The following is a 26,014-nucleotide window of genomic DNA, read 5'->3' on the forward strand; positions in this document are numbered from 1 at the left end:
TGGTAACTACGTTATGATATACCGTACAGTAGCTGCCATTTCGTTCGATTATGTTTTCAAAAGATATCGATTGGTTTGTATTGTGACATTTTACACCGAGTAATATAAAACATTTCTTTAGTGGCCATAAAATGGAAGTTTTAAAATCCACATTCATGTAAAACGATTCGGATTAAGAACGTTTCAGACCATATAAGTGTTCAAACGAGAAAATATTAATACATAATATAGATTCAACGGAGAATAAAAGTGTGTGACAACCCATTGAGCGCCATGCCAACTACGGTGGGACTTCAGCGCGCGGTGTCGTCGGCCAGCCCCATGGCGAGCCCCGGTCGCCTGCCGAACCTTCCGGTGATCGAGCACCCCATGTCCCGCCTGGGGGACCGCAATGACTTGGCGGTGCGGGGGTCCTCTACGTACGGACGGGAGCGGGGCACTCCGAGTCCCCTTCAGCGAAGTCAGACCGACGTGGGCTACAAGGCCTCCAAAATTGATGTGAACAACCTCAGAAAAAGTACACCAGAAAGGATTTTAAATTGGCCACCAGGTATATACATGTTATTTGATGGTATTTATAAGCCATTATAATGGTGATAAAAGTTGTCAATGTTAATGCAATTATTAAGAGGCTCACACTTATATAAAGTTTATAAACACTGAAAAGTGTGTATGGTGTTAGATTGCAGTACGAAAAAATGTAAAATTAATTGTGATTTTTTTTTCAAAGACCTTACTTTAGACAAACAAATCTGCTATTCGTAATCATACATCTTTATTGATCTTAAGTATTGAAGAGATGTGTCAACAAGCTCTGTGTGTATTGTATAACAACTAACTGATAAACGTCTAAAGAACAAATCCTCGGTCAAAGCGTTATCAACGGATAACGTGCAGGTGCATGTCAAATATTCCCAATAAATAAGCGCACATATACCAAGGGTGATGCAGGTTAACATTGGAAGTGTTTTAAATAATATAGAACGATATTCAGAAATAGTACATTTGTTAACTTCATTATTAAGGTCTCCTTCGTGACGTCACGTTTCTATGGTTACATAACCACAAGCCCCAGGGCTCAAAGCAAGCATCGGAAGGCAGATTTAACGAACCTTTCAAGTGGTCCTGTAGGGGTAACATATTTGCACGAATCACGCACGTGTGACGCACTTCGGGCACGTGGCGGTGGAATTATACAGAACAATCTTTAAGGAAAAAACGGATTGAGTTTATTTTAAGATTTAATGCCAGCCACAAGATCACGAGGTACCATTTAAGTCTGATTACGTGTTTAATACATAACCCACTTGCACAAGCAGTGATTAGAGTATGCAGCAATTTAAAACCTTTTAATCAAATATGTGTGTGTGTTGTTTAGGATTATTAGATTCGATTCCCTTAAGTATCAGTGCCTCGGTTATCGGTCTATAGAGAAACCCTAACAAATAATCTTGTACTACGGTTTGACACAGTTTCTTACAATATTTAAACCATAATTAAGCTCATAAGTATCAATAAAAGAAAGACCTGTGTTAGCAAATATTGACTCGTTGACGAATCAATGTTTAAAGCCCTGATAAAGCTACCGTACATTTAAAGCGTCTCTATTTAAACTACGGTAACGACAAAAAACTTATTCAAACACCGCACTATGAGGAGAGGCATGATCGCTCTAATCCGATAGTCAAATACACCTCCCGTACATGGGCATTGAATGGCGTTTGATCAATGAACGAGATCTCACTCGAGATAGGTGTATTTCAGTTTTCAAATGCTACCCCTCCAATCAATAAGTATTTCGTATGGTAGGTTTAAATACACCCCATTAACTTGTCGAATTCTGAATTTAGGAATATCTATAATAATTTTCTAAGGCTATGTATTTAAAGCTTCACTGAAATGTTAATGCCTAATTATCCGATCGCTGTTTCCAACACGTGTCCACTTGTTACGTAACCTCCCTAGATGTTCATTATCGTGTATGTATATATATATATATATATATATTTATACATATGTATGTATTATGCCCTGATGAGCTGTGCGAAACGCGTTGGCTATATCAATATATATTTAAAATTCAGAAAACGTGTTTTTATTTTTATTATATATTTTATATATATATACATATACATATATATATATATATATATATCATTTTGACAAGTATTATAACAAACCATTTATTTTAACAATATGGCTTAACGATAATGCATTATTTAGGTGTAGACTTAAGTTAAATAGATTTTTTTCAAATGTGTTCTCACTGGACGCATTATGTATATTGTATATTGATACAATGCCTTGTATTTTATGTATATTTAAAAGTTCATCAGAATATTCAACTTATTTAATTAACTAGCTGTGCATCGTTGTAATTTGCATCGCATAACAAGCATAGCCATCGGCATCATTTATGTGTTCCTGGTACATTTTTTCATCTTACACATGAAGAGACCAAAGTACAATAAACATTTCATATAATCTTATCGAGTTGAAAATTCTGAGATGAACTGAAAGGATAGTGGAAGTTTTCGTAGCATGACTCGTTGTATATGGTCAATGCATAGCATATATATTGTTCGAATGTATGCGCTTTGAGTCTCTTCTGGTCTAAAATTTACACATTTGCATGTTTTGGTATAAGTTCATATTTGTATTATTCATCAGACCTTGTCCTTCACGCCACTTCACTGCGGCCGTTGTCTATTTCAGCCCAGCCTACATATCGAACCAACTCATCCATAGGTTCGTTCACTGTCCTCCGTGTTGTCATCTATAGCATTATCACCACGCGGATGCGGAGTCCTCTCAATATTAGTCGCGTTCTGAGAAAACAGGGCTTAATGCTTGTGCGTAAAGTGTCGTCCAAGATTAGCCTGTGCAGTCCGCACAGGCTAATCAGGGACGACATTTTCCGCTTTTATGGTATTTTTAGTTTCAATGAAGAATTTCCTTACCGAAAATCGAGTTTAGGCGGAAAGTGTCGTCCCTGATTAGCCTGTGCGGACTGCATAGGCTAATCTGGGACGACACTTTACGCACATGCATTTAGCTCAGTTTTTTCAAAGCAAGGCTCATACCAAATTGCAACCATTTATATACTCATATTCTGCGTTTGAAACTGATACATCTTAAAATGTTATCAAATGTGAACACTTCTGGAGAAGACCTTACGCCTAATGCCAGTTATATATTCAATGTATATGTATACTGTACAAAACATTGATACGGAATACCGTTAATGCCATCGTGGTTACACATATAAATGCGAGAATGCGAGAACGCGAGAGAACGATGACGAGAATGCGACAATACGATGACGACAGTGCGAGAATGCGAGAACGCGACGGCGAGAATGCGTGAACGCGAGAGAACGATGACGAGAATGCGACATTGCGATGACGACAGTGCCACAATACGATGACGAGAATGCCAGAATGCGATAGTACGATGACGACAATGCGACAGTGCGACAATACGATGGTGACAGTGCGATAGTACAATGGCGACAATGGGATATTCATATCGTACTGTCGCCATCGTATCATTGCGTTCTCGCCATCGCGTTCTCGCATTCTCGCCATCGTATTGTCGCACTGTCTTCATCGTATTGTCGCATTCTCATAAACGTACTCACTTGTTCTCGCATTCTCGCCATCGCGTCTCGCATTCTCGCAATCGTATTGTCGCACTGTCGTCATCGTATTGTCGCATTCTCGTCATCGTACTCTCGCGTTCTCGCATTCTTGCATTGTCGTTAGCCATCGTACTATCGCCCTGTCGCCATCGTATATTCGCTCTGTCGTCATCGAACTGTCGCATTGTCGTAATCGTACTATCGCGTTCTCGCCATCGTACTCTCGCGTTCTCGCATTCTCGCATTCTCGCCCTCTAAATTTTAATGTGTAACCACGATGGCATTAACGGATTTCGTGCATTGATGAATTTGATAGGGTCTGCATCCATTACATCTACTACTCATCTACGACTAGCTAGGGCTCCATCGATCTGCTATAAATAAATGACGCCGCGTAGATGACAAAGACTGAAGTGTACCGTGTTATATGTGTTTGTAGTTGCTATACGGTAATTTTTTTAATATACACAGTTTGTCCGTAAAATAGATATAAAAATATATTTTTTTAAGATTTCATCTTGGCGGGTATATTACTTGCGTTTTTTCTGAAGTTATTTCATGCTATAATAAAAGCCCAATAATAAAAGCCACTTTTATGTAGCACAAAACTAGGTCATATTATGTTATAACAGGTCGTATTGCGACTTAAAATTAAGAGTATAAATCGGGTAAATCCGTTAAGCTATTGAATTGCACTACACCACAGATTGAAAGCGGAATGAAAGTCAAAATACAAACTATCAGGTAAACATTTAATTGATTTAATGGTATCATTTAGCTATAGGCACATAGCGAAGGTCGACGTAAGGTTAAAAATTAACACAAACAATATATATAACTTCCCCGTGTTAAATGACGCATTCTTACCAAATTATTTCTTTTTGAACACATCTTATATTTATCATTAATTCATGCTGAATAGAGTTGATTTGCAAATTTCCAATATATACTGTGAACATATCAATTTGTATGCATACTATTTGTATGACTAGCAAACGAAAAACATGTATTTATCCAGTAAGCTATTTTAACTGTTGTTTTTCAAACCCATTAACCGCAGGTCATATCTATGGTCATAATTGTTAAATTTTCAGTAAAATTGCTTTCATCAAAAGCATGACTTTAATAAAATGTAAATAAAATATCGGATTTTTAAAAATAATTCAGGAAATACCATCAGCTCCCATTAGACAGTACATGGACAATGATATGGTTTTTTTTACTGTACATTAACTGACGATTTAAAGAATAAGTGTAAAATGCCTCAGTTAAGCAGACTAAAACGTATGTGGACAACTTTTATTTCAAGCGGTTGAAATATCCCCACCGTACACGTACAAGGAAGGCCCGTTTAAGGGGCCATTACCAGAAATACCATTGACCCCACGTGATGCTCGTACAGGCAATATACCTGACAGGGTAGACAAGCTACCCAGAGTTGGATATGTACCTAAGTTACCTCCCTTGCCAACGGTCGAAGAGCAAGAAGGTTTAGTCACGTTGTTTGATGTGAATCTTAACTGACACGTGGTATTGTGTGCATCTTGTGATTACACGTGGCTAATGTTGTCTTTTGGTCAACCTGGATTTTGTTGATTTGGTTTCGTTATAATGAACATGAATTTAGATTATTGATGGTTTGACACATGACCAGTAAGTAGTTTTCGCATGTTGAAATTAAATGTGATTGTATGAAACATGTTTATATTTTCAGATTTGTTGTTCTAGTTTATTATTTTCTCCTTTTGCTAGCAATATATTAACAAATGAGGAGTTACCTGGACATGCTTACAGTGGAATGGATATTTATCTTAATGTTTCCAGTACGCGTTTGTTATTTCTATATCTGTTGTTTTTGACAAGCGGTATAATAAAATATATTTTTCCCATTAAAAAATTCAATGATTGAAGAAAGTTTGAACTACTATTTCCAACAACGATTTACGTTCTCTAAGAACACAAGAAAGGCCGATCTATAAGTGTTAACCAGCAACTCACGTGTTCTGTTTCGTCACATATATTTATGTACTTGTTACACTGGCACAGTGGTTATTTGTGTATATGTTTAAGCTTAATAACATTATAAAGTTTATAACACCATATGTGTTAATTGTTATGATGGTGGTTGTGGGAATGGTGTGCGTTACTAAAATAACGAAGAATCTAAACTCTATATGGTTTGTTTGAACAACATGAAGTACACATTAAAATAATTCATAGTAAGATTTTTTTATTATTTGAAACTACGCGCGTATTTTAGTACGTAGTAGAGATGTTTCATGTTTCCTATAGTATATGTTGCCATTTAATCTGTAATCTTCATCGCCCAACTGCTCATTGCAGAGTACCTGAAAGGTCCCGGCAAACCTCACGTCAAGAGCAAGGAGTACAACTACCAGCCGCGGAACACACAGGAGGTAGGGGCGTGCCACAGCAGGTGCACTTTGTGGTACAGCGAAACACCATGCAGCCTTTATCAACTACTATAGTCTATGTTCTTTTGATGCTCTGTTGTCTTGGTAGAGTATTTTTATTTAAGTATCTTTCATGAATTATTGTGTACTTATGTGTTTGTTTGTTTGTTTCAGTTGATTGATCTAATAAGAGAAAAATTCGGAACAGGCTATTATGGGATACGGCACCTGTTCAAATCCAATGACCCAGCAGGGAAAGGCTCGGTGTCAAGGTAAAGGAAGTGTTTCAATAGATTTTAAAAATGTGGGAAAAATGTTGAATGTGCGGTGGTGTATTAACGACAATATAATATTCTTCTCCGAGCGTAACCATCCATGTAAGACTCAATATAAGGTCACTTCAACCGTGCCTACCTGATGCTTTCAGAGAGGCGCTCCAGCGTATTTTGTACACGCTGTGCGGCTACATCACACCGGACCAGTACACGAAACTACTCAGAACGTACGGACACTTACTTTAGTTTGCTTAGATTATCAATCGTTAAATATATTATTCGAATTGCGATGTTAAAGGACAAAAGGAGACGTCGAAATATTTCATTTTCTTCAATATTATGAAGACAAATGTTTCAAACTCCGATTAAATTTAATTCAAAGTAAAAGCGTTTGCAATTTATATTACATAAATTTATTGATTTTTAGTATTTTCTAACACGCTTTTCTATTGGACTTATTGTTTGTCCATACTATGTTTTTTTGCACCGTTTCCAGAATGCATTTAGAAGGAAAGACACCGATTCACTTTGACACATTTGTCCAATACTTCAAAGACACAGAGGTACAGCTTAGCTTCTTTGCTATTATAGTTCGTTAATAAATTGTAAATGTAGTACATGTATATAATAAAGATCAATATTGTGCACTAGCTATCATTATATACATGTGTGTATGATGCAAGCGAATTGGTCCTTTTAAATATACAAGATAGGGTTTGACAATAATTATCACATGTTATGAATGCCACAACAATCATGTTAAATGATCATCGTCTAATTTTATAGCGTGAGCGTACAACGCTTGTCCTGGGGCTAGATTTCAAGGGATTTCAATTTTTAAATAAGGGAATATCGCTTAGTTAATTGAATTTATGCGGATTCGATTAATCGCAATTTCTCGCAAATGGGTGACCGAACCTCACTAATTGTGAAAAAAAAAACATAATATCAAGAAGTCAAAAAGGTGTACCAGAATGCAGAGTAACAAATATTGTTTCATTCGAACGCATTTTAAACCGTGAAAATTATTAAACCGATGTCTATCAGTTTGTTTAAAAAAATAACTTTGATGTGTTATAAAAAATATTATATTATCGTAGTGCTAATCTTGCGTTTTACGCGCGTGTTCACGAACGCTACATGTTATAAAGCAAGTTGTGTTTCAGGACAAAAAGAACTGGGTGAGCGCCTTGCAGGCGTCTGGCATGCACCCGGGCGAGCCGAGCTACCCCGAGGGCTACCTGAGGCGGGGCGACATGCGCATACACGACCCCTACACCTCCATGCCCTTCTCGGACGCCATCTTTAAGGAAAAGTGCAAGTCCAAGTGAGCAATTGTAAAACGAATAAAAATCCTGAATGTTTAAAGCGATGTGTTAATGTAAAAAAGTACGAACTCTATGAGATCGTGTCAAATGACTTTGGAGCGCTATCATTGCTTCGCAAAATAGTGTACTCAGTGAATGTTTTATATTGTGCGTTTAAGGCCTCTTAACAATTTTTATTAATAGTAAGCTACAACATATTTAACATAGCAATACTGTGAAAATCAAGCTTGGAACTATTGTCTTGCATTTTAAGTATCAGAGAAATAATAAATGTAACACGTGTACAGCAAGATATAGTAATTGCACTATTAACGCCCTTTTAATGCATTGAGCCCTATTACCGAATTGACCGCTTAATAACTTCAGGAACTTTGACGCAAGGCGCGTGTTCCCGCCTGCCGTGTTCGAGGTGAATGGTCTGATTCTGCCGCCCCAGTTGCGAGAGGCGTACGCAACTCTGGGCATCTACATGAGCGACGAGGACTTCAACAAACTCTGGCAGAGGTAAGGCTGCTCCTGTGTAATGAACATTGCAATTCTCCAGGATTTTTTCTGTCATCTCAGTTTAGAGGTCTTAAGAGGTACGGAGGTTCTGTTGTAATAAATACAGTTCAAAGTTTCATCCTGTCACCTTAAGTGCGGTGACTGCAACCATTTATAGCAGAAGAAATTATGCTCTTTCCTAGTGGACATAACAGTTCAGCTCTTAACAACATGATTCAAATGCCATCAAAAAGGTGGCGGTTATATGGATTGAGTTTGATATGCAAAGCTTTGATCGTGAATCCATATTTTTACCATAAATGTATGTTTCTATGACACAGACTGGTATTCAAAAGTTTTTTATCAAAACGCTTCTGGACTCGAAACTATTCTTTCCTTGATATAGCGTTTTTTTATTTTGGTTGTGATTGTTTTTAAATGTTTTATTCCGATATAATTGCTCATGCATTCGTAATCGCATTACTTATTTATCCAGCATGCATCTTTTATATGACCAAATGACATTATAAATTGAAAGTATTTGTATCATAGAATGTAAAATCTATCACTACGGATTTAAGTTGACACATCCTATCGTAAATCTATTTGATGATACAATTTCACGGTTCAATACTTACATGTTGGTAACATATGACCGACCACACTGTGGTTAAGGTTAAAAGTGTGATTTATTTAATGATAGTTACATTTGTCGACCAAACCAGAGCACATTACACTAGACGGTTACACGATAATTTAACTGTATTTCTCGATGTAGTGCTTATATATCAATACTATTTGAATAAGCTAATCGCTTACCATATTATTATAACCACAATTCTCTGACACTGCAAGCTTACAATGAAGTATGAAGTTAACGCTTCGGAGATTGATTTGTAACATATCATGCACGAAAATCCGTTGATGACTGCGTTGACGGCGTGCATTATTCAGTTTAAATTACTGAAGCTTTTATTTTAATTTCACTGTATAGTACAGACAATTGGTTACTTGTCTGAAGTAAAATATTGTATCAAGAAGAATTTAGCTCCTTATACTGTTTATGGAGTTTCCTTTTCCCCGAATTCGATTTTTCAAAATATGTTAAACTTTGAAAAATTCAACTTGATATTCCACAGGTATGATAAGGAGGGGACGGGTGCTATCCACAGGGATGACTTCTTCCGCGTGTGCGGCCTTGACCCCCAGGGTCTTCCCCGCCAGGCGGCGCCCTACACGCCCCGGGGAGCGGCCTACCCGATGTCCCGACAACGGCCTCACTCTGAGATAGGTCACACAAACGGCACAGACAATACGACCAACGAACTGAAGAAGATCCTGAAAAACGACGCTGAGAACCTCGGCAATATTACAAACAGGGAAGCTAAACCGATCGAGATACCAACAGCACCGGAGGAGTCGCCAAAAGATGAGCCTGACGCTAAGGAGAAGAAAGTCGAAACAGCCAGGAAGATTGAGATCAAGAGAAACAACAAACCGGCTCCTAAACTAGACAGCATCGTAGATTCACTTCATTTTAAGGTAGGGAGGGTCACACAATGAGTGGTTAACGGCATTCTTAAACTAAAAATGTGTTATTGACATGCACGTCGATGTATTTGTATGTTAATATAAGAGCTATTTCATGTATGTATTTATCTGTATTGATTTTTGAAAAATAATGTATGCATTCTTGTAATACCTGTTTTGTTTGCGCACAAGTTGTGTCGTGTACGGGCCTATATCAAGTCTTACTATATTATGGGCAGGTGTAAGTTCTGGTTTCTCTCCTGTTGATGTCTCTGATGTAGTAATATCCCTTTATTAACCTTGGTACAGTTTGAGGAGACTTACCAGGCTATGCTGACCGCCTTCCAGCTATTCGACTTCCTCAACGATAGCTTCATCTCCAAGATCGACTTCCGGCGCGTCCTGATGGAGTTCGGCTTTAACATTGCACCCGCTGAACTCGATCACTTTTTGAAAAGGTGTGTACGTGTTATGTGGGAAACAAAGTTACCTCTGGGATAATGTTAATTACCAAAATGAGTGTGATATTATGGTTGTGGATGTGGTCTGTAGGAAAAATGAACGATGTAACCAAAGAACGCTACATTTTCCCATGTAAACATACTTTGAAATGAACATTTGACTTTCATGAGTTTAGTTATATATGCGGGAAACGATTTCAAGTTGCAGGCATACAAACACATTGATTGGACAATAAGGAAACGAGCGTTCTATGTGATATCCAATACAGTATATCAAGGGTAGGAGTCGTGTTTAACATTTATAAGTAGAATGAGATTATACGATTTTTTATATTAAAGTATGGTATATACCCCCAGTATTTGTATTGCTTATAGGAACGGAATGCGGGCTATCAAGGGACAGATCAACTATCGAGACTTTCTGAACAAGTTCCAGAGCAAGTCGCTTCAAAGTCTGACAGCGAGAACAGCCGCAGACCAAGCACATCCGTAAGTACAAACCGAACCGGTGGAACCAAACCCTATACCATGGTTGAAAACCTTTACAATACAAAACAGCAAATGTCATCAACTTCGGCTACGAAAATATCATTGATATATAGAGAGATATGCAATCGGTATTTCGGTATGATAAATCTCTAGGTAACTTGCAGTTAGCAGTTCTAAGGCTGTATAATATTGTTCTCTGAAACTCAGAGCGTGTTATATTCCAGATTTAACACGGACGGGTCGGCAGTACCGGATACCATGACGGCAGAGCATCTAGAAGCCCGACTCATCGACACGTTTCATGCAGATTTCATCAAACTGCTCACCCACTTCAGGTCTGAACATATGTATTGGTATTCTAGTCTTAGATTTATCGTTAAACTTTTTAAAGTTAGCAGCAATTGACGTTCATGGTTTACACGTGACTTGTTGCAAGGCTCATCAGTATTAATTGGGATTTTTGAATTTGTGCAGAATATAAGTTGAGTAATTTGCAATTTACTAAATAAATTCTTGTTTTTTTTTAGTGTACTCTATTCACCTTTAATTGCCTAGCCTGTGGATTTTGATCCTTACTTCTGCGTTCTGGTATTAAAATCAAAAACACGTGCTTCATGCCGCTTCACATCTCCAGACAAGAAGTATAACAAAATTAAGTCTTTATAGCTTTCAACATCACCATTTGTAAACGGCCTGAGATAACCTTTCGTGTTGAGTTACCGTTAATTCTTAACCCATTCATGCCTAGCGTCCTGAAAAAAGGACATTGCAAACAGCGTAGACCCAGATGAGACGCCGCATGATGCGGCGTCTCATCTGGGTCTGCGCTGTTTGCTTAAAGGAATTTCAGTAAGTAATATTCTAAATATAGAAATAAATATACTAGACATCCCTAATTTTGGAAATAAATTGATCCAATTTAGAAGGATGGGAGAGTCCACTGGGCATAAATGGGTTAATAATCAATATCTCCAGACAATGTGACAAATACAACCTGCACGTGATTACCGCGCACGAGTTCCGGTCCGGTATCGAGAAGCGGCTAGGATACTCGATGACGGAGAGCCAGTGGGAGGCGCTCAAACAGGAAGTAGGTGAAGACAAGGATGGCCTCATACAGTACACCAGGTTCCTCGAGCTCTTCGACATCACGTGAGTAGCCAGCTCAGTGTCGAACTATTTTCCTGAAGAGACATTTAAAGCAAATCACGAACATAAAAAGCGTTAATATCATATGAGGAAGGCACATTCAGCTATACAATACATATATGTAATAATACGAGAATTACATATGCTCTATCAAGATTATCAAATGCTTTTTTTATTCTTTTTTCTGATATAAAGTAAATATATAAAACAGATACAGCAATCACGTATGATAATGTGGGTTCTTTATGATTGTAAGTTGTATATGCTCTCATTGATCTCTGCACCCCAGACCCGGCTCCTGGAATGTGCGCCAAGAAGGCGGGATCACCGTGACCCAGGTGGGCGCGGCCGACATGCCCCCGCCGCCTCAGGTGGAGCGCCTCCAGGAGAGAGCTAAGACGGAAATGGTACCGCCGCCTGCACATGCACCGGCGGACAGGGGTCAGTCGCAAATCCGATCCATTGACGAGGTAAGTTAAGACGTATATGCTTGTACGTGAACTATGTAGTATAAACGGAATGAAAGATTTACACGAGTGGTTCGTAACCATGCATAAAAATGATATGATATTCTGTGATAACAGTAAAATAAGTTCATTTATGTAATCTGTGTGTGGTTAATCAATGCGCTAAAACAATTTAAATCCTTCTTAACAGACGAATCGACGATTGGTTAAACAGGTCAGTGTTGTTTGTCCCTATTCTAAACGGTTTAAGAAGTTCACTATTAGTGTCACGTCCTGTTAGTGTGTTCACCCCTTCATTAACTCCGCAATCGAGCCCCACATTGCCACAATGCATGCCATCGCAACATCTCCAGCCTCACATTGCCACAATGTATGCCATCGCAACATCTCCAGCCCCACATTGCCACAATGTATGCCATCGCAACATCTCCAGCCCCACATTGCCACAATGTATGCCATCGCAACATCTCCAGCCCCACATTGCCACAATGTATGCCATCGCAACATCTCCAGCCCCACATTGCCACAATGTATGCCATCGCAACATCTCCAGCCCCACATTGCCACAATGTATGCCATCGCAACATCTCCAGCCTCACATTGCCACAATGTATGCCATCGCAACATCTCCAGCCCCACATTGCCACAATGTATGCCATCGCAACATCTCCAGCCCCACATTGCCACAATGTATGCCATCGCAACATCTCCAGCCCCACATTGCCACAATGTATGACATGGCAACATCTCCAGCCCCACATTGCCACAATGTATGACATCGCAACATCACCAGCCCCACATTGCCACAATGTATGCCATCGCAACATCTCCAGCCCCACATTGCCACAATGTATGACATCGCAACATCTCCAGCCCCACATTGCCACAATGTATGCCATCGCAACATCTCCAGCCCCACATTGTCACAATGTATGCCATCGCAACATCTCCAGTCCCACATTGCCACAATGTATGCCACCGCAACATCTCCAGCCCCACATTGCCACAATGTATGCCATCGCAACATCTCCAGCCCCACATTGCCACAATGTTTGCCATCGCAACATCTCCAGCCCCACATTGCCACAATGTATGCCATCGCAACATCTCCAGCCCCACATTGCCACAATGTATGCCATCGCAACATCTCCAGCCCCACATTGCCACAATTTATGACATCGCAACATCTCCAGCCCCACATTGCCACAATGTATGCCATCGCAACATCTCCAGCCCCACATTGCCACAATGTATGCTATCGCAACATCTCCAGCCCCACATTGCCACAATGTATGCCTTCGCAAAATCTCCAGCCCCACATTGCCACAATGTATGCCATCGCAACATCTCCAGCCCCACATTGCCACAATGTATGCCATCGCAACATCTCCACTGTATTATATCTGGGATGCACATGTTCCGGTTGGCTGAGAACCCATACTTTGATTTTCTCCTCAAAAACCCACAGGAATTATTTCTGCAGCGGGTCTGCAATTTTGAATGTATAAAAAAGTAATTGATCTTACTCAAATAGCTTCCTTACGAGTTTATTGTTTTGTTCGACATAATATAACACAATTCCGTTCAGAAGTTGTATTAATGTTAAAAAGTGATTACTACCACTCGTTTCGATCAACGTCTCTGATTTCAGATCAAAGTACGACTGGACGAGCTGTTCAGGATACGTTTTCACACGTTCGACAAGGCAAGTGTTACCATGGTTTCTATACAGACCCCATTTTGTAAAAAATAAAGCGTTACTTGATAAGCGATAATAAGCGTTTGTGGTATGTCGATTTTAATTCACGTTATGGTCGATCCGCAATTCGATAAAGCGGTTGTAAAATGTTATCTATTGTAAGAATATACTAACTAGAGAGGTTTTAACATAATGAAAAGCGCTTGGCAGAGACTGTTTTACTTTCATGTGAAAAATGGTTACACATAAGTTCATATATGGAGTTTCCATCAATGTACGTTTGTGCTTTGATTGTTGGTTTTGACATTTATATCAACTTCTTTTGATAGCGGGGTTTATCATAATATGATATGAAAATCAAGAGCATGTATTAACATAGGTAAAAAATAAAGTTCTTCAAAAAACAAATTAACATTTACGAGTTTCCAATTTTGTTTTAAATGGTCAATAACAATTTTTTTTTATTTAAAACAATAATTATTTAACATTCATGCATTTACATTTTTGTTTTAAATGACTAATAACATAAATGGAAGTTATTTATTGTGAACAACACATGTAAGTTTAAAAGTCACTGTTCATTAAATAACAATGCACAGATTAATGCAACTAAAAACCTCATCCCTAAAGTGGCGTATGAATTGTTTAATGCCCAATATGGAACATGCATGTCTGCGCACAAGGTGTATCACATAATGTATGTACACAATACATTGACAGCATTTCAAGGCGATGGACAGGAAGATGACAGGTCGCATGAGCAAGTGGCAGTTCGGCGCTCTCCTCAAAATGTAGGCCATGCTATGAGTTGCAATAGATGTTTGATAGTGTAATGTTATAATGATTCAAAGAAACCCGCTTTAGACTACCGTTATATCGCAAATGTACTGAATGTGAGAACTAGCAAAATGTAAGCAAGTGTTATTATCAAGCTTTTCACTGTTGTATTAACTTTGTTGTTATTTGTATCACAACTTTCAGGTTTAATTATTGATTTAAAAATCAAGATTTACATCTTACATCGTTATAGTATGATATATGTGTAATACATATATTCAAGACTTATACAAATCTTCACAATTACAAATAAGCGAACATGATTTTGTAAGACAACTTCTCGTAATACAACGCTTTCGTAATAACAGTTTATAGGACACTAATATATAATAATTATTTTTGACTGTTTCTGTAAACTTTATACTTGTCCAATATGTTTTATCTCATGGTTTAAAGTATACTGATTAAAGTATGCAGCGATTTCATATGTTAAACACTGAAGTATAAATTAGGCCAATTCTCGATAGACAAGAGGCTACAAGTCATTGCCTTGCATCTCATGCCCCCTCCCCTACTGTTCAGGTGCGGTCTGTCCCTGCACCCCCAGGAGCTGGACCGTGTCTGGGCCACCCTGAACGTCTCCACAGACGGCATGTACAGCTACAGTACGCTCATACAGCACTTCGTCAACTATAAGGTCCCGCATGAAGAGAAGGAAAACATCATCTACGGTAGGTGCACCGCAATACAATTATTTGAATATATAATAAGATTGCATTAACCAATAATTGTTCAATAACATGTACATGTAATGATGCGTTCGTACTATATTTACATGTAAAAACTTTAGAAATGGTTAAACACTGGATGCTAAGTATGGCTTTCTCGACATAAATATAATATAACGTTATTCAAGTTATTTATTGTCTAAAAGTAGTGGATATGGTGTCCGCCTAGCGTTCTGGAATTCGCGGGTTCAATCCCCACTGTGGTAGCGTTCTTTAGATCTCCCAAAAACACCAAGTACTGGTTCTACCCAAGAAACTGACTCGAGAGCGTTTCAATAAGCAGAACAGAACAACTCTTTATTTTTCACCCAAGTATACAAGGTGAACAATAAGGGCAACATCACAAAAACGAGTTTTAATAAGCCTCATGCCAAATTCTTAGGCATTCGATGCAATCGAACTCAAATAAATAGGTTTAAACTAATTGAGTCGCGTTCTGAGAAAACTGGGCTTAATGCATGTGCGTAAAGTATCGTCCCAGATTAGCCTGTGCAGTCCGCACAGGCTAATCACGGAAGACGCTTTCCGCTTTTATGGTATTTTTAGTTTCAAGGAAGTCCCTCCTTACCGAAAGTTCAGTTAAGGCGGAAAGTGTCGTCCCTGATTAGCCTGTGGACTGCACAGGCTTATCTTGGAAAACACTTTACGCACATGCATTAAGACCAGTTTTCTCAGAACAAGGCTCAATTAAACTAAAGCATGGTTATCAACGCTCACAGATTGACAAGATGCATGCATTGTCAGTCCAGCTTATGTCTCAACGATAACATTAATACAGATTATTGCCAAAGATGTCCATTTCAGACAACAGTAATACCATTCTATTAGGGATTTAATTGTATTTGTTGGTACCAGTAAATAGTTATTCCACAGCTGTGACGAATGGTGTACACAACCTGATATTGTAACCCGTGAGTACTATGATCAAAATATAGCGGAAGAGAGTTGTAAAACCAGACCATAAATAATAAAAAGTGCGTGTGAAAATGTTTTAGAAAATATGTTCAATGTCGATGAGGCTGAGCAGTTATGGTATGAGCCAGAAGGTAAGCCAATGGCCACGGTGTTGAGAATGTATGGTAACTACCGGTAAACGTCAGAATAGTATGCGTCGCACAGTCTTGCGTTACCATTTGTTTCGTTAGTTTGGGAAAATGTCGATTTTCAATGTGGTTTGGGGTCAAAATTTGGATTTTCAATGTGGTTTGGGGCAAAGTGTGGATTTTCAATGTGGTTTGGGGCAAAGTGTGGATTTTCAATGTGGTTTGGGTCAAAGTGTGGATTTTCAATGTTGTTTGGGGTCAAAGTGTGGATTTTCAATGTGGTTTGGGGCAAAGTGTGGATTTTCAATGTGGTTTGGGGCAAAGTGCAGTTTTTCAATGTGGTTTGGGGCAAAGTGTGGATTTTCAGTAAAGTGTGGATTTTCAATGTGGTTTGGGTCAAAGTGTGGATTTTCAATGTGATTTGGGGTCAAAGTGTTGATTTTCAATGTGGTTTGGGGCAAAGTGTTGATTTTCAATGTATTGTGGGGCAAAGTGTGGATTTTAATGTCATTATATTATGGGTCAAACTGTGGATTGTTAATGTGGTTTTGGGTCAATGTATGGGTTTTCAATGTGTTTTCAGGTCAAAGTGTGGATTTTTAATGTGGTTTTGGACTATTGTACGCAGTGTGTGTGTAAATGTGCTGTATTTGTGTTTAATTGGCCGATTTTATATCAGGTTAAGGGACTGTATGTTAAGTTACGAATGAATCATTGGTCTATAAAGAGTGCTTTTTATGTAAAATCTTATTTAGTTCATTCGCTATTTCATTTGTGCCATGTGAGGTATCATGATGTCAATCAAGAAAACAGCATAGTTATACTACTAGTTCCAAATTATTCTATGAGTACGTACTATTAACATTATAAGAAGTCCGTTACTTAACATCTTAATGGCCATTTGCAGAGTGTGTAGAGTGTGTTTAACTTTTATTGTTCGCAATTTTTAGAAAGTATTTCAACGTCTTTTTCAATTACATGTTGTTTTTCAGACCTAGATTATAATGTGTTTTCGCAAGCGATACAAACAATCAGAAATGCATTAGCCGTTATTATAATCCATATGGCATTTCTGACTATACATATATTAGTAGAGAAACGCATAATATTGTAATACCTGCGTAATATGCTGTAGAAATATAAGCAAAACCGGATTGAAAAGAATTGCCCGCCTTTGGAAACCGCCTAGAATACCAGTTTTTTTCTAGTTGTTGGCAATATTTTCAAAGTGTGCAATAATGGGTTATACTGGATATACTGTTCGTCCCTTAATCATGCTTATTTGAATATGAAATACATGTCTAAAATGATCAGATGCCCACATTAATGTAATAATTGATAACATTTGATTCCTTTTTTTAAGCCAGCATTTGGGGGTGTGGGGGTGTAATAGGCCTATATGTACACTACGAACAGAAATCGCCATCATAAGATATTTCATCTTACCACTTATGACCAAGTCGCCTTGTAAACTCCAGTATTACATAAGTATAAAATTGGCGGCTTTGTCCAATATTTTGATTTTCGGATGTATCCGATAGTTCCAGCTTTTGCTTCAATTAAAATTGAAGAATCTTCCTATACACAGAAGACCGGAGTTTTGAAAAGGCTTACCATGAGGCCACACGTGCATTTGTGAAAAAAAATCATACAAATGATAGTTTCATCTAGAAATAAAAATGAGAGTGTGTTTGAATAGGTTCTAAAAATAAAGGTTTATATAAACAAACTTGTTTTAATGATGCAGTGCTAAACTTAGTGCATAGAATCTTTCATTCCCCAAGATATGTATATATGTGCAGTGTATTACCCACTACTTCCCAGTAGAACTCAGTTTTAACCGGGTTTTCCCATTATTACTCGCCAGTGCTGGGCGGAGTTTGATGCCAACCCTGATGCAAACATGAAGCAAATCAAAAATATGTAAACCACATATAAATATAAGTAATTGATCTGACTTTAGAGGACACGACAGAGTTGGTGGAGACGGCCAGACGCATTCAGCGGGAGCGCCGCGAGGAGCAGATGAAGCGTGACCATCTGGCCCGAACGCTGGCCCGCGAGAAAAACGTCGGCTGGGTACCAGAACTACCGGGGCAAAAGCCGGAAAACAGCCCTCCCGTGAATACAGCCTCGACTGCGATTTCACGTGCATCGTCCGTACCTAGCGTGCCCGCGTCACGTGCGTCGTTTGCAAGCGTGCAGAGTGTTCGGACTAAGTCACTTCTAGTCAAGATACGCACTGACGTAAGATGAATTGGTTGAGTTACTAACATTTATGCTAAGAATGTATGCTTTCCTAATTGTTGTCTACTACTAAACATTCATGTTTAACAATTGCATTCACACTTTGCGAATACCCCAAATGATAGTGTTATGTTTTTTGCTTAGGTGATCAACAACTGGGACGGATTGAAGTCTGTGTTCAAGTACATCGACAGAAACGGCACCTCGTTCATCCCAATCAACGAAATGAAAGTACGACTTTTAGTTCATCACTTGATCGTATATGTAACGCGGCGACATTCACCGTAGAATTGGCGACTTATCTCTTATTTCTTTAATATAAACTCATACAACAAAACATAAAGGGGCGTATAACAACTGTCATATATATGTGTGCAGTAATGCCCATCTAGTTTAGATCGTATAATTTAAATTAAATGAACTTAAACTTATGCCCACATTCAGTCACAGCCCATGTGTTATTTTTCTTAAAAGGCATACAAGTTCGACTGATCCTGATCCTTAGACTTCGCCAGTTCTAGTATATATTGTAGGTATATCCATGTTTCTCAGGAAATCATGACCAGCATGCAGTTCCCCATGGACGAAGAAGAGAAGGCGGAGCTCTGTAAACGCTTTGATACAGAAAGAAACGGGCGGTACGTAGACTTGGAGGGGGACCACAACATGCCTTTATCTAACTAATGTCCCGTATGTTTAAACACCGTTCAGTGTTACCACTGAGATACAAACAGTTAAAAACATACGAAATGAACATTTCGGTTCTGGAACATTTTAGAAATTATTTGTCTGTGTCACACTGTGTTTGGCAATTTGTTCGCTGCAATTAGTGAAGGTTAACGTGTTATAATAGGGATACTCCCCTGTTGGTGCAGCTAGTTTTTCTTTGTACTAATATATCTATGCGTAGTTACTGCAACTTGAGGGATTCCACACTGTGTGTTAATGAGCCCCTTGCTCTATGCCCACACAGGTTCAACTACATGCGCTTTATGAAGTGCTACGCTCAGCGGACCTCGAGCAAGCACCAGCCACCTGGCTACACCAAGTTCTCCCACCAGCTCCAGGCACAGGTAATATAGACCAGTATACAACATATAAACAGTTATTTGCCTCAAACGTGCTTGTTCAATCAGTCTGAGGAAAGCGGTTGTGTCATAACATTCCAACCTTCGAATGCCCATTACCAGTTAAACCATAACCTAAAGAAAAACAATAAGAATTAGACACATGTATACAAATTAAAGTTTCAATTAAGGATATAATGTAAGCAGTATCTAGTAGATCTAGTGTTTATTTTGCAGTAAAGTGTCGATGTTTTTAAGTTGTCATCTGCATGTTCATATAAGCGTAATATTATTCAATGAAATGCCGCGTGTGTGATTGTATCTTGCGTGATGGCACAATTGGTTTGAAATATCATATATCTACCATGTCATTTATAGGCAGAATACTGACAGTAAGTTACCGGGCAAAATGATTCTGAACTGTGTGCAGCTAACTATCGCGTGTTGCTAAAGCCGGCTTGTTGATACGTTGCAATTGCATAACCATTCACTGTGAAGCTAACTTGCGTGGTTGCGTTCCGTGTGTGTCACCAGTGTAGGTTTGTGTAATTTGGCTAGATAACTGTAATTGAGTGCACGTACGGATGGGAATGCCAGCACAGACATTCTTTTGATTGACAAAGATTTCTACAGAATGGGACATTATTTTACTATTCCGTTATTTGGCTGTTAATATATACAGCACATACTTGATCAGGTTTTTTGAATCACTGCTGTGACATTAAATTGTAGACGGTCAATAACAAAACACCCATGTTCATTTAATGGGGCCTTTTCACGTTTTGGGAAATTGACAAAATTTAAAAAGTTGTTTCAGATTCGCAAAGTTTCGATTTATTAATGATACTTGTGAGGAAACAGTAATACTGAACATTTACCATGCTCTAATATAGCCATTATATGCATTTTTTGACGATTTAAAAACCTGAAAATTATAAAGCGTTGCAACGCGAAACGATTGAATAATTTGGAGAGTTCTGTTGTTGTCGTTATATTTTGTGATACTATGAGGATTGCTTATATATAGTATAAAATACATCCTACATTGTATGCGGAAGCATAATCGAGGGGTCTAAGTGGTAGTCTTTTTACTCCAGGACTTCAGGGGTCAGTGGTTCGAGCCCTGTTGAGGGTTACTTTTTCTGTTTTTGTTTAAATTCTATTCTTGATTTTTTACTGGAGCTTTTTATTGCATATGTTTACATTTATCGATATAAAGCATTTTATGACAAACATAAAAACATGCCAAAACTTGTGAAAAGGCCCCTTTAATGAAACATTCGTAAATTAAGTGGAAGAAATTATATGGTTATTTTATACAAAATATATTACATCTATTACCTAACAAAGCAATTGCTATTGAGAATGCAAAAATTGTAAATTTAAAAGAATTTCTGTATGGTCCATCATGCGCTTAAGAAAAATTCAGAGCATTGATATAATAGCTGTTGATTTTCACGTGTGAAATGTGAATAACAAATACATTTACTTCAAAGCGTCACACGCTTCTCAGAACATTGATACAACGCGAGACTGTCTCAAAGGTATATGTGTGGCGGCTGGTTATGACATTGTATCAGGTTGCCTGGTGTTCCCGTGATATCTTTATATTTACAGACCAGTGGTGTCGGCTTCGGGATAATAATTATTACATTTGCTTTTCAGTTTTCATATGTAGTGGTCTGGACTGTTAAAATTGAAATAAACATTGTTAGTTGTTTTGCTTTATTATATAACAAAAAGTCGTCTTTAATCAATACTATGAAAATGTGTGTTACAGTTCGTGTGTGCTTTTAATTACACTATAGCTTTACCCAACCTATTTGTACTGAAGAACTAACATATATCTTTCAAAATAAAACTGTACCTAGTTTATAAATATGTAACGTACATATACGCAGTCGTGTATGTAAAATTACATACATTATTGTAATAACATTTTACTTTGTTTGCCACTGGAAAACTAAGATGGAAATTAGAGGGCGACTTAAACGACCGACCGTTCAAGAATGTATTGAGCTCATTTGTGAGAAGGTGACAGAACATGTACAATACCCATACCCACGTTTGAGTGTTATTTTATAAACCCTACATGCGGGCTTGTGTTGTAACTATAGCAGGAGGATGTACTTCTTTGTGATTAACCTCGTATATTTGGTCACAGTCGAGACACGAGCAGACCTCTGTGTAGTAAAAGCCAGTTCTGTAGCGATGTCCCATTTGTAAATTCTGAAGCATATATTTTGGTCATGGATTAATAGTATTCTAAACAAAAATGCGATAACTCATTAACAAAAGAGTACATCCTCGTTAGTTACTAGTAATACATGTCCATAGTTATTTGTGTGCTACTATTCTGTTATTGTTTATTTATGAGTTTCAAACAGTGGTATATGTTACAAAAGAATATGTTAAAGAGCGAAGATTACATTTGTATTTTTATTAAATTATTTTTTTTTAATCTACTTATTGTCGAAAAAAGAGCATGCATGTAAACAGCACAATGACTCCTACCCCACAATGCAAGCTGCCTATACCACTGTTCCATAAGCATGGATACATATACTGGTTTAGTGACCTAAGTTTTACGTGCTATTTTATGTTCTTTATAACTCTTCATTAACATTTATTTGTATGTATCATTATTGTTACTTATGCGGTGCATATTTTCTTTTCTTCTCAAGAAATAACACGGTAAAAGGTGGTACTCTTTCACTATATTTATGTATTACCAATATTCCCTTGCAAAACTGCTAGCATTCACAAATAGTCTCAGTTTATTACAATATTAACCTATCAATATGCAATGTATAGCATTTTGTTTATCATATTTATATATATATATGCTTCAACATATCGTACTACATTATATTTAACAAAAATATCAGTGAAACTGATGGATGCTCCCCGATGATGCGCTTTGTAAATGTATGTGTTAATAAACACCTAAAAAATCTATTATTAGCCTCGGTGACATTGACCCAGTGACCTCAAACCTCATCAAAAGGTAGAGGTCCATGCAAGGTACCTACATGCCAAATATGAAAGCGATTGGTAAAGTATTGAAGGCGCTATGAAAAACGGTAGCAAAAGTGTGACGGAAGGAAGTCTATTATTAGCCTCGGTGACCATGACCTTGACCCCAGTGACCTCAAACCTCATCAAAAGGTAGAGGTCCATGCAAGGTTCCTACATGCCAAGTATGAAAGCAATTGGTAAAGTATTGAAGGCGCTATAAGAAACGGTAGCAAAAGTGTGACGGAAGGAAGTCTATTATTAGCCTCGGTGACATTGACCCCAGTGACCTCAAACCTCATCAAAAGGTAGAGGTCCATGCAAGGTACCTACATGCCAAGTATGAAAGCTATTGGTAAAGTATTGAAGGCGCTATGAGAAACGGTAGCAAAAGTGTGACGGAAGGAAGTCTATTTTTAGCCTCGGTGACCTTGACCTTGACCCCAGTGACCTCAAACCTCATCAAAAGGTAGAGGTCCGTGCAAGGTACCTACATGCCAAATATGAAAGAGATCGGTTAAGTATTGAAGGTGCTATGTGAAACTGTTACAAAGGTGTGACAGAAGAATCTATTATTAGCCTCAGTGACCTTGACCTTGACCCCAGTGACCTCAAACCTCATTAAAAGGTAGAGGTCCATGCAAGGTACCTACATGCCAAATATGAAAGAGATCGGTTAGGTATTGAAGGTGCTATGAGAAACTGTAACAAAAGTGTGACGGAAGTAAGGAAGTAAGGACAAACTGGAAACTATATGCTCCGCCGAAATTTTATTTCGGGGAGCATAATAACACAGCACAGTTTTTGCTTACCTAGCAATGATATATAGTATACCGGTATTGAGAGTGGGACGGAACATTTCGTTCAACAGTCATGTTAAAGTTGACATTATTATTCGTGCATTCTTGATGTAATAACAATAATGTAAATCAAACAATTGTAACCATTGTGACGTTCTGTCATTCTGTTATGAAATCGATATATGAACATCCATCGTGCATATGAATGTACATGTATCATGTATTTAACATGGTATATGATGGGAGATCTTCATACATGTATTAACAGTCGTAGTTTTCTTGTTGTCAAGTTTGGTGCATATTATAAACAGCAGCATTTAAGCACTGGTAGTATGTCTATGCTTAATAAAATGTATAATTTATTACATAATAGGAAGAGTTGTGAATTTAGAATATTCTAGCAAATAGCGTTGTTTAGAAAAAAACTTTAGGTACTAGAACTTGATATTAATAATAGCTTATTTGCATTTTAATGTAAAAAAAAACACTTCAGATATTTCCTGTGACCAAACCATTAAAATGTGTATCACAAGAATGATTAAATATGATGAACAAGTGTTACATTTTTGTAAACATGATTCAACTAAATAATTTTGTTAAATATTGAGTGCCTTAAAACTTTTGATTAATGCCATATCCTAAATTTGAATCTAAAGTCTACTGTATCTAAATCTAATACATATTGAAATGTGCAATTAAAGCATGTCCCATTTCTTCGTTCCATTAGTGTATTGTGCAAAACATTGCAAACGAACACTGCTTAATCCTTAGAACGTGTTGATAGTTAACACTTTAGAAATCAACTATAATTTCGTGTTATGTAATGTGTACCCATTTATTGTATTGATAGGTACGCGCTGATTTCGCAAACATGATTACATAGACATGTTGGTATTGAATTTGTATTATAAAACACCTGATTAAATTGTTAATGGATTAACAAGATTCAACTCAACTTTTCCCGATACATTTGCAATTAGGTGTTTGAAATAGAGTGAATTGAACATAACGCAACCAACGAAAAATAATATGTGGATATTAAGGCAACATATTAAGTTTCATACTCAAGCTCCCCTACAAGTTTAACTATTTGACATCTAAGATTAAAGTACAAAAAAGGGAGATCACCACGACACGATCTCACTAACTTCGTTACCTCCCTTTTTCAGCTCTTCAAGGAACATCGGACGCTGCGACGAGCCTTCAGCAAACTGGACCGGGGTCACAAGGGTTACCTCACCGTTCACGACTTCCGGCTCGCCTTGAAGCAGTGTGAAATCACGTTCAGCAACGAGGACTTCTACCACGTCCTCACGGAGTTCGATCAAAACATGGACGGGAAAATATCCTACGATATTTTCCTGAAAACGTTGCTTGCAGTGTAAACATCGCTGACAACACTCACCTGAAGCTGGTTTTATTACAGTGCTTTTAGTATATTTTAATGAGTATTTGAGTGACATTAAATTACTTTTTTAGACGTAGATCTAATACCAGGTACACGTGCGTGCTGTAAATGAAAGAATTGAAATTTTCGTAGGTGAATTATAGTAAATGTGTGGCACTGTTAAATATGCCAAACCTGTTGCGGTTCCTTTATATTCATTACTTCATCGGAAAATTTCCATATTTTTTTAGTAATAAAATGTTTAGCTTAAATTTGACAATCAATTCATATTATTCATTTAATGTTGTATCATGTTGATTATTTTTTATACTGGTTTCAAATAAAATACGCAATTTATGTGCAGGAATTCAAAGTTTGCATTTAAATATTTATGTTGCATTTAACATGTGTGTTTTACACGAGACATTATGATTAGTGCAGTTCCATGTGAAGCTTATGTGTATATGTTTGTGTATCGTATAACCTTATGTAAAAAATATGTATGTTTAGAAAATGGTAATTATCGAACTGGATTTGTGGTGTTACAGTAAATGTATAAATATTGGAAGAATATGTTATATTTAAGAACGTTTTTTATGTGATCAAGTTATTTATTTATTACTCAGTTCTGTTAATATTACGTTGTTAATAGTTGATTGTACATAGCTTCAATTGATTCCTTTAACACAGATTATGTATACCTATGTGCCGACCTTCAGGCTGTGTTATCTGTATGTTTTTAATTATTTCATCTTCTGTATGTAATAAAAGTATCGCGTCCTCTGTATATCTTTGGTATGTTTTCCAATTGCAGTCCACTATCCTGACGAATAAATCATGTGCTTTCAGTTCAGTGACATTTTACTATTGTTTTAGACTAAAGATGTTACCACATCTATGTTTATCAAAATACGAGAGGTACTTACTATTATTTTGTGAAAACTAGCTGATGGCA

The 26,014-nt window shown here is 37.6% G+C and overlaps 1 protein-coding gene across 8 annotated transcripts; it reads left to right on the forward strand.

The window, feature by feature from the left end:
- On the forward strand, positions 1 to 25,846 carry LOC127852995 (EF-hand calcium-binding domain-containing protein 6-like). Of its 8 annotated transcripts, none has more exons than XM_052387102.1 (24): positions 1 to 550; positions 2,716 to 2,748; positions 5,984 to 6,057; positions 6,229 to 6,326; positions 6,482 to 6,556; positions 6,826 to 6,892; positions 7,496 to 7,656; positions 8,024 to 8,161; positions 9,280 to 9,682; positions 9,980 to 10,128; positions 10,507 to 10,620; positions 10,845 to 10,955; positions 11,596 to 11,772; positions 12,059 to 12,239; positions 12,427 to 12,450; positions 13,888 to 13,941; positions 14,656 to 14,726; positions 15,295 to 15,443; positions 18,507 to 18,790; positions 18,935 to 19,021; positions 19,343 to 19,428; positions 19,764 to 19,863; positions 21,354 to 21,401; positions 24,842 to 25,846. In XM_052387102.1, exons 1-24 carry the CDS (start codon positions 274 to 276, stop codon positions 25,055 to 25,057), a joined length of 3,177 nt encoding a protein of 1,058 aa, XP_052243062.1. In that variant the 5' UTR covers positions 1 to 273; the 3' UTR covers positions 25,058 to 25,846. The 8 variants fall into 8 exon arrangements, with proteins under 8 accessions (XP_052243062.1, XP_052243061.1, XP_052243066.1 ...); XM_052387101.1 differs by lacking the exon at positions 21,354 to 21,401 and adding an exon at positions 21,826 to 21,891; XM_052387106.1 differs by lacking the exon at positions 21,354 to 21,401 and adding an exon at positions 20,236 to 20,249 and having other exon boundaries at positions 24,842 to 24,989.
- The last annotated feature ends 168 nt before the right edge of the window (positions 25,847 to 26,014 follow it).

The sequence above is a fragment of the Dreissena polymorpha genome, chromosome 12 (genome assembly GCF_020536995.1).
Source record: "Dreissena polymorpha isolate Duluth1 chromosome 12, UMN_Dpol_1.0, whole genome shotgun sequence".
In the NCBI taxonomy this organism is placed as follows: domain Eukaryota; kingdom Metazoa; phylum Mollusca; class Bivalvia; order Myida; family Dreissenidae; genus Dreissena; species Dreissena polymorpha.

Bases quoted from the DNA above. Each gene is read 5' to 3' on its own strand.
- LOC127852995 (XM_052387101.1), top strand. From the start codon at position 274: ATGCCAACTACGGTGGGACTTCAGCGCGCGGTGTCGTCGGCCAGCCCC. The intron at 9,683-9,979 runs GTAGGGAGGGTC...ACCTTGGTACAG, and splicing joins TAGATTCACTTCATTTTAAG to TTTGAGGAGACTTACCAGGC. The intron at 14,727-15,294 runs GTAGGCCATGCT...CCTACTGTTCAG, and splicing joins TTCGGCGCTCTCCTCAAAAT to GTGCGGTCTGTCCCTGCACC.